The 18,086-nt window shown below is 49.2% G+C and overlaps 1 protein-coding gene across 1 annotated transcript in view; it reads left to right on the top strand.

Moving 5' to 3' along the window:
- TUFT1 (tuftelin 1) overlaps positions 1 to 18,086 on the top strand; it is a 52,213-nt gene that overhangs the window by 17,204 nt on the left and 16,923 nt on the right. Inside the window, exons 2-4 of the mRNA XM_056853256.1 lie at positions 12,544 to 12,618; positions 14,225 to 14,329; positions 16,009 to 16,095. Coding sequence (XP_056709234.1) covers positions 14,246 to 14,329; positions 16,009 to 16,095 — 171 coding nt within the window. The 5' untranslated portion in view covers positions 12,544 to 12,618; positions 14,225 to 14,245. The remainder of the gene's footprint in view (positions 1 to 12,543; positions 12,619 to 14,224; positions 14,330 to 16,008; positions 16,096 to 18,086) is intronic.

The raw sequence follows: 18,086 nt of genomic DNA, 5'->3' as shown, positions 1-18,086 counted from the left end.
GGGCTGACCAGCCCCTGGCCTCTGCGTATTGTGATGAGTGCCGTCTGATTTTCAAACTTGGACACGGTTGGGGACGGTTGGTTATAAATTAGATAATTTATATTAGAGGTTCCCAGACTGTGCTCCAAGGAGCACTTGGTGCTCCGCAAATCATCTCCTAGGCCATTTATGCACGGGAGGTTTTGCCTTGGATTTGCCGCTCTCTAGATGCACATTTTCCCCTTCCGAATTCTCAAAACTCTGCATGGGGACTTATTTTTGAGTTCTAAGAATTCGGATGGGGAAAATGTGCATCTAGAGAGTGGAAAAACCTCCCGTGCATAAATGGCCCCAGTGCTCCGTGAAGAGATTGGAAAGAAAAATGCTACTGTCATTCGGTTTAGCATCTAGGTGCTAGGTGGAAATTAGTGCTCCGTGACGAATTTCTCTCCTGAAAAGTGTTCCATGAGTCAAAAAGTTTAGGAAACTCTGATTTATATGTTCTGTTTTATGTTGTTTTATTGCAGTGAGCTGCCCTGAGACCAGCTCCTGGGATATAAGATTAAAGATAATAATGATAATGATATTAAAGATAGTAATGAGAAGGTGCCTGGGTTCAGTCGCTGGCAGCTCCGGTGTTGGGGAAAGATCTCTCTGTGCCCGAGACTCTGGAGACCAGCTGTCCCTCCGAGAAGGCCTTGCTGAATTTAGATCAGGGGTGTCAAACATACGGCTCGCAGGCCGGATCTGGCCCCTTGAGAGCTCTTATCTGGCTCGCATGCCAGCCGAGGCAGCCCCCCCCCCTCAATCTGGGCTGGCGAGGCATGGCCCAGCCAACTGACATTTGAACACATGAAGCTGCCTTATACCGAATCAGACCCTCGGTCCACCAAAGTCAGTATTGTCTACTCAGACTGGCAGCGGCTCTCCGGGGTCTCAGGCAGAGGTCTTTCCCATCACCTACTTGCCTAGTCCCTTTAATTGGAGATGCTAGGGATTGAACCTGGGACCTTCTGCATGCCAAGCAGAGGCTCTACCACTGAGTCACGGCCCCTCCCCAGGTATCACATTTGTCATCACATTGCCCCTCATAACAGTTGAGTTCAACACCCCTGCTTAGATGACCTTGTCGTCTGACTCGGAGATTTGGTCTGTGTGTGCGGCCCAATTTGCAATAAATAATGGGGGGCTTTGGGGGATGGAGGTGGCCTTGAAAACATCACATGGGCAGTAATACCCATCAGTTTACATTCCAAATCCCTTTTTGTATAATTCTAGATTTGCTAGTCCTGGGAAGGTGAAGGACGTGGAAATTCCTGCCCCAGGGACTAGCGGTCTTATCCATACTTATCCTCCGACATCGCTTGCAGTGCTTTCGGGCACGTCCCGGAGACATTGAGGGCTGGAAACCTGCTTTTTGAAAAAGAGGTTCCTGCCTCTAGTACCGTGATCTGTGTTTGTTGTTGGGCCCCCGTTGGCCTGTTTGGCTCGCTCACTGCTTCATCTGCGAGTCTTCCAGGAGTGCTCTGAGAGACGACTGACCTCCTTCTGTAGGACTGGTGGAAGTAGGGTGGTGGAAAATGCCGTCAAGGCACAGCCGACTTATGGCAACCCTGTAGGTTTTTCAAGGCAAGAGACAAAATGAGATGGTTTGCCATTGCCTGCCTCTGCGTCAGCAACTTTGGTCTTCCTTGGTGGTCTCCCATCCAAGTACTAACCAGGGCCTGGCAGGGAGCTGTTCCTGTTGGCAGCAGGGGAGAGGACTTGCAATAATGGGTTTAAATTGCAGGCTGGATATTAGGAAAACATTTTTTTGCAGTACGAGTTGTTGGACAGTGGAATCGGGTACCTAGGGAGGTGGTGAGCTCCCCCCTCACTGGCAATCTTTAAGCAGAGGCTGGACAAACACTTGCCAGGGATGCTCTAGCATTGAGCAGGGGGTTGGACTAGATGGCCTCTATGGACCCGTCCAACTCTATGATTCTATGAGTCTACCCTGCTTAGCTTCTGAGATCCACCAAGATCACGTCAGACTGGGCCATCCAGATCAGGGTTGAAGTAGAGGAAGAAGAAGAGTTGGTTTTTATATGCCGACTTTCTCTACCTTTTAAGGAGCCACAAAAGGGCTTACAACCTCCTTCCCTTCCTCTCCCCACAACTGACACCTTGTGAGGTAGGTGAGGCTGAGAGAGTTCAGAGAGAGCTGTGACTGGCCCAGGGTCACCCAGCTGGCTTCACGTGGAGGAGCGGGGAAACGACTCCAGATTAGAGTCTGCCACTCATGTGGAGGAGTGGGGAATCGAACCCGGTTCTTCAGAGTAGAGTCCACTGCTCCTAACCACTACACCACGCTGACTCTCTATATCCAGAACACCCAGTATGTACCCCCAAGCTCCGGTGTTCCTCAGTTACTCCCCTGAGCACGCCGCATGGCTTGCGTTGTATAAGAGAAGGAGCTGGGCTTTTCTGGGCATGGAAGGCAACCATCCCATACCTTGTCAATCTTGCTATACCGCTGCAAAAATGCCGAGCTGCTGGTTTTCTCCGGCCCAATCCCTGAATGTCGTAGGTGGGTCCTTTCAGCATGCGCAGCCGAGCGGGGCACGAGCGGGTGGAGAAACGCGCAGCAGCGTTGCATGAACTTCAAGCCCCAAACGGCCCTAGGGTGTCTCCGGTCTTTCCTGTGGCGTTTGCAGAGCGTGGGCCTGTCGCAAAAGCCAGAGAGACGGGTTTTATTAGTTCTGCCTGCTGGGAGATTTGAGCACGCCTCTTGTCATGTGTGGGGACGACGACCATGTGCTGCTTTTTAATATTGTTGAATGCAACACTCCTGTTTTCTGCCTTTTGGCCTGCGATTATTTACGTAGTGGGAGTGGTACAGGTTTATTGTACACGGCCATAGGCCTTTACAATCTGAAACATGATTACAACAAGTTAAAAAATGATAAAACTAATATAATCCAGGAAATGATAAGACTCTCCAATTACACTCAACATTTCGGAAGATAAAATTCGGCTGTAACTGTCTTTTCATAGAATCCTAGAACCATAGAGTTGGAAGGGACCACCAGGGTCATCTAGTCCAACCCCCTGCACAATGCAGGAATTTCACAACTACCTCCCCCCAAACACACACCCAGTGACCAGAAGATGGCCAAGATGCCCTCCCTCTCATGAGCTGCCTAAGGTCACAGAATCAGCATTGCTGACAGATGGCCATCTAACCTCTTCTTAAAAACCTCTTCTTCACACACACAAAAAGATAATTTAATTTAATGTTAATTTAATGGCTTTCTTTGCCCTAATTTTCCTGGCCGCCAAAGCGTAAAGTGCCATTTTTCGAGTAGGGGTCACTGGGTGTGTGTGTGTGGGGGGGGAGGTAGTTGTGAATTTCCTGCATTGTGCAGGGGGTTGGACTACATGACCCTGGTGGTCCCTTCCAGCTCTATGATTCTATGAGAGACTAGAGAATCCACATCTGATACAAAAAAATTAATTGATCAGCATCAGATAAAAAGTGTGGAGTTGTTAATAAAAACCTAAGGAAAGCCCTGCTGGATCAGACCCAGGCCCATCAAGTCCAGCAGTCTGTTCACACAGTGGCCAACCAGGTGCCTCTAGGAAGCTACAAACAGGACGACTGTTAATATATTGGCCAGGAACTTATTCCTAGACTCGATATATAGAGGACAAGCCAGGATGTAATGGGGTTAGATCTTCAACTGAGTTGCTGCATATACAAATACGTTGAATCAGTGGTTTTTTTCCAGAAGCGACCAGCGAGAAGCTCCGTGGGCATGGTTTGAAATTGCAGTGAGGTAAATGCGGGGCAAATTTCATATGGTCAACTAAATTGCTGTCAATTAGGACTGTGGGAGTGGCTGTGGCTCAGTGGTAGAGCCTCTGCTTGGCATGCAGAAGGTCCCAGGTTCAATCCCCAGCATCTCCAGTTAGAAGGACCAGGCAAGCAGGTGATGTGAAAGACCTCCGCCTGAGACCCTGGAGAGCCGCTTCCGGTCTGAGTAGACAATACTGACTTCGATGGACCAAGGGTCTGATTCAACATAAGGCAGCTTCGTGTGTTCATAGGGCGTCTCCTTTGTAGACCCAGTGCACAATTGGATTTATATCCAGGCCGGGAAAGCTGGAAGACGTGGGCTGGTTCCATCATGGCTGTCCAAAGGTTTTCCATGGGGGCGCCACTGCTCTTCTTGGCAGGAATTGCATGTTTGAACCTCTGGAGGGGTGTGCGGATTTCAGCCCGTTTCTGTTTCATGTAAGCGGGATCCAGACCAGGGGGTCCCCAACTTTTTTTTTGAGCCTGCATGCGCCTTCTGAATCCTGACCCAGTGTGATGGAGGCCGCCAGAAATGGCTGCCGCTGGAGGCGGCCTGTTCGCACAGTGGCCAACCAGGTGCTTCTAGGAAGCCCACAAGCAAGATGACTGCAGCAGCACCATCCTGCCCGTGTTCCACCGCATCCAAAATAATAGGCCTGCTCCTCTGATCCTGGAGAGAATAGGTATGCATCATGCCTGGTATCAATTTTTACTAGTAGCCATGGATAGCCCTGTCCTCCATGAACACGTCCACTCCCCTCTTCAAGCTTTCCAAGTTGGCAGCCATCACCCCATCCTGGGGCAGGGAGTTCCACCATTTAACACTCTTGATGGGGACCGCCGTAAACCGCGTTCACTGGATTCGGTTGGGGTTTCCGCCCTGCTCGGGAAAGAGGCTGCGTCGAGAACGCGACTGTGTTTTTCCGCCTCGCCGTCCCCTCCGGAAAGAGGTGTGGCAGCTCAGCTGGTCCAGTTGCCTCCAAAGCGAGGCTCCCAGTGACATTCCAGGGGTGATAATAGCACAGGAAGTGCTGCTTAATGGAGGGGGGCGTTGACTTGTGGATCTCGCTGTCGTGAGATGTGGCGCTCGTTGGAAGCAGCTGTCGACCTCTGGGCCTCTTGAGGTCCCATGAACACGCATGAACACCTGCAGCTGCCTTCTACTGAATCATATCCTGGGTCCATCAAAGTCAGTATTGCCTACTCAGCCCGGCAGCAGCTCTCCAGGTTCTCAAGCAGAGGTATTTCACGTCACCTGGCTGCCTGCCTGGTCCCTTTAACTGGGGATGCTGGGGATTGAACCCGGGACCTTCTGCATGCCAAGCAGAGGCTCTACCACTGAGCCATGGCCCAGACCGCCGCCTTTCCTGTCCTTTGCCACCTGAACTCTTGATTGGAGAGGCTGGGGACTGAACTTAAGCCTGCGTGCAAAACGGGGGCTCAGCCAGTGACTCGCGACTTTAAAAGGGGTTGGGTCAGTATATGGTGGACGGATGGGTGGGGGGTCTTCCTAGGTGGTCTCCGAGCCAAGTAGTACTCAAGTCCTATGAAGAGAGGAGCTGGATATGCTTAGCTTGAAGAGGAGAAGACTGAGAGGGGATATGATGACCATCTTCGAGTACTTGAAGGGCTGTCACATAGAGGAGGGTGTCGAGTTGTTTTCTGTTGCCCCAGAAGGTCGGACCAGAACCAACGGGCTGAAATTAAATCAAAAGAGTTTCCGTCTAGACATTAGGAAGAACTTTCTGACAGGTAGAGCGGTTCCTCGGTGGAACAGGCTTCCTCGGGAGGTGGTGGGCCACCCTTGGAGGTTTTGAAGCAGAGGCTGGATGGCCACCTGTCAGCATGGCTGATTCTGTGGCCTTAAGCGGATGGTGAGAGGGAGGCCCTTCCCCTTTCAGGATTCAAACATGTGCCGTAGGAAAATTGCAAAGTGTTTGCAAACAGGGTGTGTGTACCAGGACAAGCAGCTCTGCCAAAACTATCTGGCGAAGGGAGCTTTGACTCTCAAGGGCTTACCTCCTCCCCCAAGAAAAAAATCTTGTCGGTCTCTAAGGTGCTGCCGGACCCGAATCTAGTCAGCTCAGCACGGCTACCTTCTGAATTTGTCTGCCCAAAGCATGCAGCTTGATGTTGGCAAAGGGGCATAGAACGGGAGGGCAGGGCTGATCCTTTGATGCCAGCTTTCCAGTTCTGCGGGGCGATCTCTTCCTGGAACTTTTCCCAGCCTGGCTTATGTAAGTAACATTGAGAGTTTGGGGAGGGGCTGTGGCTCAGCGGCAGAGCCTCTGCTTGGCATGCAGAAGGTCCCAGGTTCAATCCCCGGCATCGCCAGTTAAAGGGACTAGGCAAGGAGGTGATGTGAAAGACCCCTGCCTGAGACCCTGGAGGGCCGCTGCCGGTCTGGGTAGACAAGGCTGACTTTGACGGACTGAGGGTCTGATTCAGTATAAGGCAGCTTCATGTGTTCATGTGAGTTGCTTTAAAGGGGACGTGTTTCTTTTGTGGGGTCTTCCGAGGCTGCCTTTGCAAATTGAATTCAAGGAAGTGGAACGTGCAGGTGGGGGGGAGTTGGTACCCACAGAACTGTCCTCCCAACAGCCGCACTTACCCCCGGTGTAAGGAGTCTTTGCCCACCCCCCTTGCACCAGAGGAAGCCACCCTCTCTTGGGGAAGCCACACTTTTTGGGTTCCACTTGGGCAGCCGTGGGGGAGGCAGATCCTTGCCGATCTGGCTCTGTGCACCCGCTCTGAGCCTGGCTTGGCCAAGAAAGGGCGGCCTAAAAGTCAAATAAATAAATGCCAATCAAATTTATCAATCAAATTCTATTTCGATACAATACCAGCTCTGAATAAAAATCAAATAATATTTTATTTTATTGTTTTTACAGTCATAGACCAGCACAAAGATCAAATAATAAGTTGACAGTTCTGAGAAGGATGATTTGAAGAACAGGAGGAAAGATCCTCTATGGGGAAAGGTTTTCAATCAGCCGTTTATGAATCCCACTAGACCGGATGCAGAATTTGGCTACTTGAGTGTTTCTCTCCCGAGAGGAGTCTGCTAAGAGAAGGGAAACTTTAGCTTCTTCCGATCTCCCAGGAAAGGATGCCAATACGGGGAGAATGTACTGTGATCTGATATCATTGTAGAAGGGACGCTGCAGCAGAACATGCTCTGTTGTTTCCACTTTCTCTGTTTTGCATGGGCATAGTCATTGATGAAAGGGAGAAATAAATAAATGGGGTCGCCAACTCCTGGTTGGGAAATTCCTGGAGATTTTGGGGGTTGAGTTTGAGGTGGGCAGGGATCGGCGAGGGCCGAGAGCTGAGACGGGAAGTCCTCCAAAGAAGCCATTTTCTCCCGGGGAACTGATCTCTGTCATCTGGAGGTCAGAGGAAATTCTGGGAGGGCTCCAGGCCCCGCCTGGGGGTTGGCAACCCTGTCCCCTCCCCCTTGGTTATCTGGAAGAGAAAGACTGCTCCTTAGTGTGGCGCTGCAGATTGGGCCTGCCCATGGTGCCCAAAAAAGCCGGGGTTGGGATTGAATCTTGCGTGGGCGAAAAAGCAAAAGAGGGGCGTGGGTGTCTTCGTTGCGGCTCAGAGCCCCCTGAATGTGGGTTTTGCAGACAGGTGAGCCTGTTGGCTGGGAGGGGAGGGGATCGTGCAGGGAGGAAAAGACCCTTCCCTCTCCAGCCGTTCGGGCAGCGTGGGAATGCCGGAAGCGCCTGGAATCTGCTGCCAGTTTCTCATGCATGAAAGATGAGCTTTACAGGCTGCCATTGTGGGTGCCCGGGGGAGGACTCGAGACGGAGCGGCAGGTCGAGATTCAGGTGCAGGGTTAATTCCTGGGCTTTGGGGGACGGGACGGGGGAGTCCTTTGCACCAGGGTAAGGCGTTCGTGGCCTGGGTCTCTAGGATCCAGCCCCAGCCCTGGCCTAGGAGCCGGAGCCCTTCCCGTGGCGCTAGCAGGGATTTTAAAAGGGTGTTTCCCTTCCTACCACCTGCTCCTGCTGTGTTAACATCTCCGCTGGCCTTTTTCCCAGACAGAGCGACTCCGGGATTTTGGGGCTGTGTATATATTTGCAGGAGGGATAGGAAGGATCCTTCAGGCGCCTTTGTGATGACTCTTTGTGAATGGAGCCAGCTCACAGTGGGTAGTCTTGGACAGGATTGGCTGCCCCCCTAAGAAAATGTTAATACCCCCCAAGGGAATGTTAATACCCCCAGTACCCCCCCCAGCCAGCTTCTCAGCCAGTGAGAACTGTGACTAGCCCAAGGTCACCCAGCCGGCTTCATGTGGAGGAGCGGGGAAACCAACCCGGTTCTCCAGATCAGAGTCCTCTGCTCACGTGGAGGAGTGGGGAATCGAACCCGGTTCTCCAGATCAGAGTCCGTCGCTCATGTGGAGGAGTGGGGAATCGAACCCGGTTCTCCAGATCAGAGTCCGCCGCTTGTGTGGAGGAGTGGGGAATTGAACCTGGTTCTCCAGATTAGATCCCTCCACTCATGTGAAGGCATGGGGAATCAAACCTGGTCCACCAGATTAGAGGCCGCCGCTCCTAACCACTACACCAGTGATGGCGAACCTTTTAGAGACCGAGTGCCCAAACTGCAACCCCAAACCCACTTATTTATCGCAAAGTGCCAACACGGCAATTTAACCTGAATACTGAGGTTTTAGTTTAGAAAAAACAACACATACATTATTAACATCTTTTGCCTTAAAAGAAAAAACACAATAACAGAGCTTTCAATGATACAAACAACTTTTTATTTGAAAGGTAAAAGTTTGCATTTGGCATGCTTTTGAACAATTAATGTTTGTTCAAAGCCCCTAAGCTGGGCGGCGGGCAGTCCAGGGAAGGGGGGGGGGCTTTGAACTGAGCAGTTCAAAGCCCCCGCCGCCCAGCTGGGCGGTGGGGAGTCCAGGGAAGGCAGACGCAATGGCTGCTCAACTTACCCACGCGTGCCCACAGAGAGGGCTCGGCGTGCCAAGTCCGGCACACGTGCCGTAGGTTCACCAACACGGCACTACACTATGCTGGCTGCCATAGGAGTGCTGCTCCAGCATCCATTCACCTTTGAGGAAGGGGATGAAATGTTGGGATGCAGACGGGAGAAGAGGGAGTTGGGTTCTGCCTCTGGGAGAGAGCAGGGACAGCTCCGGTCTGGCTCAGGAAAAAGAGCAGACAGAATGGTTGCAGCGCGCTTTTGCTCTTATCTCTGGGAGAGAAGAGAGCGCTCAAATGTTAGGCCCGTCTCTGGGGATGAGCAGACATTGCATAATTCCTATCGCAGTGGGTAGCCGTGTTGGTCTGCCTTTAGCAGCGGAAAACAGCAAGAGTCCAGTAGCACTTTAAAGACTAACAAATTTTCTGGCAGGGTAGGAGCTTTCGTGAGCCACAGCTCACTTCTTCCGATAACAGCTGGAATGTTAAGTCTATCTATCCTTAAGTAGAGAAGAGTGAATTAGGCACACAGTGGCAATGTAAATGTCAAAAGCAAGTAAATGACATTAGCAGGCGTGATTGGATTAGGTGTGATACGCAGAGTGGTAGTAGGTGTGGAGAAATCAGCATTGGTAATGAGACAGGAATCCCAGGTCCCTATTCAATCCAGGAGAATGCATTGTCTCGAGCTTCATTGTTAGTTGTCATTCAGCAGTCTCTCTTTCTAATCTCCCTTTGAAATCCCTTTGGAATAAAACTGCTACTCTTAAATCAGCAACCGAATATCCTGGAAGGTTAAAATGTTTCCCCCACTGGTTTCTGAATGTTGTGGTTTCTCAGTCTTTGTCGCAGGGACTGGCTTGTTTGTCCAACGTAGAGGGTGGAAGGGAGTCACGACAGCTGACACCCTGCCAGAAATGTAGTTCGTCTTTAAGGTGCTACTGGACTCTTGTTCTTTTCTGCTTGCATAATTTAGTCTGACTCTGGGGAAAGCTCAAGGCTGGCATGGCCGTTGAGGGGCATTATTGGGCTATTTTAAATTGTATTTTGAATTATATTTTTAAATGAGTTAATTATGTTTTAGGTTGTGTAAGGTGCTCTGACCCTGACCTTCGGGTTGGGTAGAGTGGGGTAGAAATGTAATAAAATAATTAATAAATGGGTGGAATCCTGCGTGGGAGAGGATCCAACCCGGTGGCCGGTCCGTAAAAGTCAGCTTGAGCATGAAAGCATCGGAGGAAAGTCTAACTGTGCTCAGAAGTCATAACTGGTTTAAATGTTCATGCCTCAGCCAGGTTTCGATTTTGTCTACCCGGAGACCTGTGCTGCTGGTTTCAAGCCAACCTGGAAATAAATAAATCATTGTTCATATAGTGATCCGGCCTCGGTGATCTCAATAATCTCCGTGTGAGCGTGTGTGAAGTGCCATCAAGTCGCTTCCGGCTCGTGGCGACCCTATGAATCAACATCCTCCAAAACATCCTATCCTTAACAACCTTGCTCAGATCTTCCAAATCGAGGGCCGTGGCTTCCTTTATTGAGTCGATCCATCTCTTGCTGGGTCTTCCTCTTTTCCTGCTGCCCTCAACTTTTCCTAGCATGATTGTCTTTTCCAGGAACTCTTGTCTTTTCATAATGTGACCAAAGTACGACAGCCTCAGTTTAGTCATTTTAGCTTCTAGGTTCAGGCTTGATTTGATCTAGAAACCACTGATTTGTGTTTTTAGGCAGTCCAGGGTATCCGTAACCCTCTCCTCCAACACCACATTTCAAGGGAACCTACTTTCTTCCTAACGACTTTCTTCATTGTCCAGCTTTCACACCCATGCATAGTAATAGGGAATATGATGGCATGAATTAACCTGATCTTGGTTACCAGTGACACATCCTTACACGTAAGGATCTTTTCCAGCTCCTTCATGGCTGCCCTTCCCAATCTCAATCTCCTTCTGATTTCTTGGCTGCAGCCTCCCTTTGGGTTGATGATGGGGCCAGGGAATAGGATTGAAACACAAGGGTTGAGCTGAACAACACTAAAATAACAACAGATATATACATTTGAATATGGTGCACTGTATAGTTGAACACACAGGGCCTATAGTTCTGTCTTTTACACTTGATGTATACACATCCGTAGAAGCCTGACATTATGTGCAAGGTGTGAGATGTGAGCCATCTTCTAATATACATGGAATAAATATTTTTACAAGAAGCCACATAAAATAAAAGGGCTTTTGTATATTTTTTCACCTTGTATTGTGAGATTGAATATGTTAGGATGTGTACTATATTATAATTTTATGTAGGACCACTGAGGAAGGCCTACGTGAGGCCGAAACGTGTCTGGTCCTAGTTTGCTCCTAGTTTGGTCATTGTATGACTGTACAATCAAACTGTGTATGTGTTATATGTATTTATCTATTGGGAGTGCTTCACCTACACGATAGGCCCTGGGTTTTTAACTATACTGTGCACCATATTAAAACTTATATATGTGTTGTTGTTTGAGCGTTGTTCAGCTCCACCCTTTTGTTTCGATTCAACTTTCAGGTTGAGTTTGCCTCCCCCCCCCTCTTTTTTTGGTTGTATGCCAAAGAATAGGAGCCAAGGAACAGAAATAATAAGGAACCGAAATAGAATAATTCTCCCTGGGCGCCACAAAATTGACGTCACGGCGGCGAACCCGAAGCCTGTTGGCTCGCCACCTGTGGAACGCCTAGAAACCGAGGGGAAGGTTTGCAGTTCAAAACGAACCAAGACCCCAAAGATCGTAGGCGGCCGTGTGCGCACCCTCTGTAGAGGCGTGTGGGGTGGTGGTGGGGCTTGTCACAGTGCCAATCGAGAGAAGGTGTGCGCTTGTTCTGTTGACATGATGGCTGTTGGAGGATTAGGGGTGGTGCCACTTCTAATCTTCCCCCTGCGCACACCTTCATCCCCAAGTCCTCGTTGCGCAACTCGGAAGCCCAAATGCTCCTCTCTGCCTCCCTGTTTCTCTCTGGGCCGTCCCCTTTCCTCCCTCCTCTCTTTGGGCCCCCTTGTTCCAGGGTCGGGTCATATATTGCAAGCCCCTTCAGGCAGGGACCTATCTGTGTCACTGTAATGCCGTAAGGTGCAGCATGTATTTTTATTTTGAGATCTTTTTATTTTCTAGCCATTAAAATGCAATACGGGAAAGAACAAACGGTACATCATCACAAAACATAAACATCTCACAACACAAACCTCAAACAGCCAGCGTGGTGTAGTGGAGAACTGGGTTCGATTCCCCACTCCTCCACATGAGCGGCGGAGGCTAATCTGGTGAACCGGGTTGGTTTCCCCACTCCTACACATGAAGCCAGCTGGGTGACCCTGGGCTAGTCACACTCTCTCAGCCCCACCTACCTCCCAGGGTGTCTGTTGTGGGGAGGGGGAGGTAAGGTGATTGTAAGCTGGTTTGATTCTCCCTTAAGTGGTAGAGAAAGTCGACATATAAAAACCTCCTCTTCTTCCTCCTCTTCTTCCTCTTTCTCCTTCCTCCTGTTCCTTTTAAGGGTAAGCATACCGCATTTTATAATCACACTACATTTTCCCTTAGCAGTATACTTTTCTAATCAGACAATATTGTACTTGGTACCTTTTATATAATCTTTTATCTCATAATATACAACTGGATACCTACCTAACATATTAACCCAAGGTGCCGCACGTATGGATGATGATCTATTGGCAACCCACTCGAGAGCAATCTGTAACAGCCACAATTCCCCCCCCCCCTTCTTTTTGCATCTTTAGGACAGTGTGAAGATACTGAGGCTGACCCTGCAGAATGACCTCCCGGGCGACAGGCGTGACCCGGTGAAGCCGAAGGTGAGTAGGTGCCCCGGTATGCCGAAACAAAAAATCTGGCTCGTCGGAACCACCTAGGTGGAGGGGCCCCCTCTGGCTGAGGGAGAGTTGGGGCATTTCTTGGTCTATGTCACGCTCGGGGGGGTCTCCAACGCACCTGCCAACACCTTTCCTGGCACCCGCCAAATGTCTTTGGAAAGCAGGTGGGGCCAGGTAGGGCTTTTGCCCAGCAAGGCTCCCGATTGGCTGTGCACGTTTTTAAGTCTGTTGCTTTGGCGGCAGCTGCCACCCCAGCACAAGGTTCTTCGCAGTGTGGCTGGAGGGAAGCTGCAGCAGCCATTTGGTGGCTGTACCCCCCCCCCCACGTTGTGTCAGAATTCCAAATGTGCCCACAGGCTCAAAAATGTTGGGGACACCCGATCTACTGTTCTGGTTGGGTATGGGCAAATGTTTGAGTTAACAATTTTTGGGGGGTGGGATATTGTACAGTTTGCCCCCCACCCACCCACTTTTTCTTAATCTCTGCGCATGTGTGTCGAAATGGACTCAAAACGGACTAGATGGCCTGTATGGCCCCTTCCAGCTATATGATTCTGTGAAGTATTTTCCCCTCTTAGAACTGAGAGGTGGTGGGCTCTCCTTCCCTGGAGGTTTTGAAGCAGAGGCTAGATGGCCATCTGTCAGCAATGCTGATTCTATGACCTTAGGCAGATGATGAGAGGGAGGGCACCTTGGCCATCTTCTGGGCATGGAGTAGGGGTCACTGGGGTGTTTGGGGGGAGGATAGTTGTGAACTTCCTGCATTGTGCAGGGGGTCGGACTAGATGACCCTGGTGGTCCCTTCCAACTCTATGATTCTATGAGAGTCCTCTGCCATACAGGTAGAGTATCCCTTATCCGGACATCCTATATCAGGACTGATCCGAAAGCCGGACCCTTTGAGTCGGCATGCAGGTAGATCTGTGCTGCCCTCTTTCAATGTTTCCTCTCACCTAAATAAGTAAAATACAGTGTACACTGCATCGTAGGTGGAGTCTGAAAGCCTGCCGTTGTTAGTTTGTTGTTGGGGAGGGGCTGTGGCTCAGTTTGTAGAGCCTCTGCTTGGCATGCAGAAGGTCCCAGGTTCAATCCCCGGCATCTCCAGTTAAAGGGACCAGGCAAGCAGGTGATGTGAAAGACCTCTGCCTGAGACCCCGGAGAGCCTCTGCCGGTCTGAGTAGACAATACTGACTTTGATGGACCCAGGGTATGCTTCAATAGAAGGCAACTTCATGTGTTCATGTGTGATGTTCTTCTTTAACAGCTGATACAGGTATACCTTTGCTTTCTGATGGTTCAAGAACACAGAATTATTAAAAATGCTGCTTAAAATGACATTCAGGCTGTGTGTCTAAAGTGTATATAAAATATAAATGGATTTGGGATATTTCATTACGTATATGCAAAAATTCCAAAATATTCCAATATATGGAAAGATCCGAAATAGGGATCATTTCTGATCCCAAGCAGTTCGGATAAGGGATGCTCAAACAGTATTTCATAAAAAGCAGATTGTTCACACGGCATCAGCTTGCGAGAGAAAGGGTCCGATACCCACCACCCTCCTTTTTGCTGTCTCTCCCTGCAGCCGGTGGGAAGGGCCTTTGCCATGGTGGCCAACCGGCCCACGGGAAGTCACGCCCTGGCTTCGGAGTGCGTCAAATCCAGCGAGGGGGACGAAGAGATCATCAAGGTGAGCCCTGGGCCGTGGCGAAAGCATCGGTGGCTTTCTGGTTGCCTTGCAGGAGGACTCGGGGCGCCTGCCCTGTGAGGACATTTTAACCTTCCAGGACATTCAGTTGCTGATTTAAGAGTGGCAGTTCTCTTCCAAAGGGATTTTGAAGGGAGATTAGAAAGAGAGACTACTGAATTACAACTAATAAGGAAGCTCAAGACTTTGCATTCTCCTGGGTTGAATAGGGATCTGGGATTCCTGTCTCATTACCAATGCTGATTTCTCCACGCCTACTACCCCTCTGCATATCACACCTAATCCAATCATGCCTGCTATTGTAATTTACCTGCTACTGACATTTACATGCTGTTGCCACTGAGTGTCTGAATTCACTCTTCTCTACTTAAGGATAGATGGACTCACATTCTAGCTGCATCTGAAGAAGTGGGCCGTGACTCACAAAAGCTCATACCCTGCCAGAAATTTTGTTAGTCTTTTGTTAGCATGGTATAGCAGTTAAAAGCAGTCCTTTGGAACAGTGGACTCTGATTTGGAGAACTGGGTTTGATTCCTCACTCCTCCACATGAGCTCCGGAGGCTAATCTGGTGAACTGGATTTGTTTCCCCACTCCTCCACATGAAGCCAGCTGGGTGACCTTGGGCTAGTCACATCTCTCTTAGAGCTCTCTCCGCCCCACTTACCTCACAGGGTGTCTGTTGTGGGGAAGGGAAGGCGATTGTAATCCAGTTTGATTCTTCCTTAAGTGGTAGAGAAAGTTGGTATATAAAAACCAACTCCTCCTCTTCTTCTTCCTATCCCTCCTCTTTTCTACTGCTACCTCACTGGGCTGTTGTGAGGATAAAATGGAGGATAGGAGAATGATGTTAGCTGCTGTGGGTTCCCCTAGGGGAAAGAGGTGGAGTATAAAATAAATAAAATAAAGAAATATTTGGCAAATGTATGTACTGCCTCTCCAGAGACCTACTTGCAACTGAAACAATAAATTCAAACCATTAAAACACGCTCACATATATTAAAAGCTATTGGAAATGAGCTGAAACTGTTTCAGACCAACTGGGGCATAAAAACAGTATAAAATATGCAGTGAGCTGCCCGAAAGTTCTTAATAAATCACTCCTTGGGCTAAAGGCAGACAGTAGTAGAAGAGGTGGTTTTTATATGCCTACTTTCTCTACCACTTAAGGAAGAATCAAACCGGCTTATAATCACCTTCCCTTCCCCTCCCCACAACAGATACCTTGTGAGGTAGGTGGGGCTGAGAGAGCTGTGACTAGCCCGAGGTCACCCAGCTGGCTTCATGTGGAGGAGTGGGGAAACAAATCCAGTTCTCCAGATCAGAGTCCACCTCTCCAAACCACCGCTTTTAACCACTACACCACACTGTTTCTAAACAGTAAAACAGCTAAGAGATTTTTTTTTTTTAATCCCTTTGTTAAAAGCTGGAGGGAATGTTTTGGTCCGGTGCCTGAAGGAAGTTAAGGAGATAGACAAAAGGAAGCACTTCGCTTAAAGAGGGAATCAGCCCTTGTGCGAACTGGACCGGGTCTTTTCTCTGTCTCTTGGGTTTGGTGCTCTTGCTGCCGGAAGGGAGGGGTGTTCTTACGGGTGTTGTGGTTTCCCCCCCCCTTCTGTTCTTATGAGTGTCGTGGTTCCCCCCCCCCTTTCTGTGGCTCAGGTATACCTGAAGGCCCGGGCGGAGGACAAGACAAAGCATGAGAAGAATCCCTACCTACTGAAAAGTGACGACTGTCAGAGGCAAGAGGTACGTGGGGCACTTCCTTTCAGAAGAAAACAAAGAAAAGTGAGAAACCTCTGATGGAAGACATGAAAAAAAAATGGGCACAGCAAACAGAGGTTGCAAGGCGTTTATGTAATAACTTATAGGTATTACTTTCTTCTTTGTTTCTCCCTGTTCTTAATCGAGGTCTTGAACAATCGAGCCATAAAATTTAAATAAGAGCCATAAAACTTAAATAAGACCCATCTCTAAAAACACCTCATAGAATCATAGAGCTGGAAGGGACCACCAGGGTCATCTAGTCCAACCCCCTGCACAATGCAGGAAATTCACAACTTCCTCCCCCCCACACACCCCCAGAGACCCCTACCCCATGCCCAGAAGATGGCCAAGGTGCCCTCCCTCTCATCATCTGCTTAAGGTCACAGAATCAGCACTGCTGACAGATGGACATCTAGCCTCTGCTTCAAAACCTCCAGGGAAGGAGAGCTCACCTCCTCCTGAGGAAGCCTGTTCCATTGAGGAACCGCTCTAACTCCCTTCGACTCTTTCTCTGCAGCGTCCAAAAAACCAGCAACAAAATAAGTATGCTGAGGGTCAGAGTCCTCTGGGAGGAACTGAACCTTTTGCTCCAAAGTTGCTCAAGAAAACGCGGACCACTTGTTAAAACACGGTACAATCTGTTTTAGCCTAAGTTGGTATACGTAAGGACAGTGCAAAAGGATCTATACCAAGGAGTCCATTGACTACAGAGGGCAGGGACACAGCCGGTCTGAAAAAGGGGATCTTTAGCATACGGCCCAGCGAAACCATTGAAAAAGGGCAATTAAATCTTGAATGCATAAAGATTCTACATAACTTTGGACTAACTAGAGAATCCAGATAGGAAGGAAGATTGAAAGTCAGTGTGCCAAGGGGGGAGCGGGCAGGCCCAAATGGAAGGGGCCGTAGCTCAGTGGAAGAGCATCTGCTTGGCATGCAGAAGGTCCCAGGTTCTATCCCTGGCATCTCCAGTTAAAGGAACCAGGCAAGTAGGTGATGTGAAAGACCCCTGCCTGAGACCCTGGGGAGCCACTGCCGGTCTGAGTAGACAATACTGACTTTGGTGGACCCAGGGTCTGGTTCAATCAATATAAGTCAGCTTCATGTGTCATATGTCACGTGTCAGAAGATTACCCTTCGATAACAGGCCGAGGGCACGCAGAGAACATGTTCTCCCTTATAGGTACTACAAACTAATACAAAATAGTAGTAACAAAAGTTCAAAGAAATTGTGAGACGTGTATTGCAGTACACATATAATGAGCAAAAACAAAAGTATTGACAATATAACACAAAACCACCACAGTGGAGAGGTCTTTCGGCTGGTATCCCGTTTCAATAATCTCTTCTTCACACTGTAACCTTAGAATTCAACAACAAACAGAAGTACAACTAATACAGACATCACGAACGGGATACGAGCTGACAGATCCATCAGTTTTGTGGTTATGTGTTATAATGTCAACGCTTTTGTTTTTGCTTATTATATGTATATTGCAATACACGTCTCGCAATGTCCTTGAACCTTTGTTACTACTATTTTGTATTAGTTTGTAGGATGCGTCCTCTGCGTGCCCTGGGCCTGTTATCTAAAGGTAATCTTCTGACACGTGACATATGACACATGAAGCTGCCTCATACTGAATCAGACCCTTGGTCCATCCAAGTCAGTATTGTCTACTCAGACTGGCAGCTGTAAAATGAGCACCCAGCTTGCTGGGGGTAATGTGTAGACAACTGGGGAAGGCACTGGCAAACCACCCCATAAACATAGTCTACCTAGTAAACGTCAGGATGTGACGTCACCCCATGGGTCAGAAATGACCCAGTGCTTGCACAGGGGACTACCTTTACCTTACCTGCACGTGAAGTCTGCTGGGTGACCTTGGGCTAGTCACAGCTCTCTCAGCCCCACCTGCCTCACAGAGTGTGTGTTATGGGGAGGGGAAGGGAAGGTGATTGTAAGTCGGTTG

Source organism: Euleptes europaea, chromosome 7 (assembly GCF_029931775.1).
Source record: "Euleptes europaea isolate rEulEur1 chromosome 7, rEulEur1.hap1, whole genome shotgun sequence".
NCBI lineage: Eukaryota > Metazoa > Chordata > Lepidosauria > Squamata > Sphaerodactylidae > Euleptes > Euleptes europaea.
Note: the sequence above shows the minus strand (reverse complement) of the source record. Positions and strands in the feature narration are given on the sequence as shown.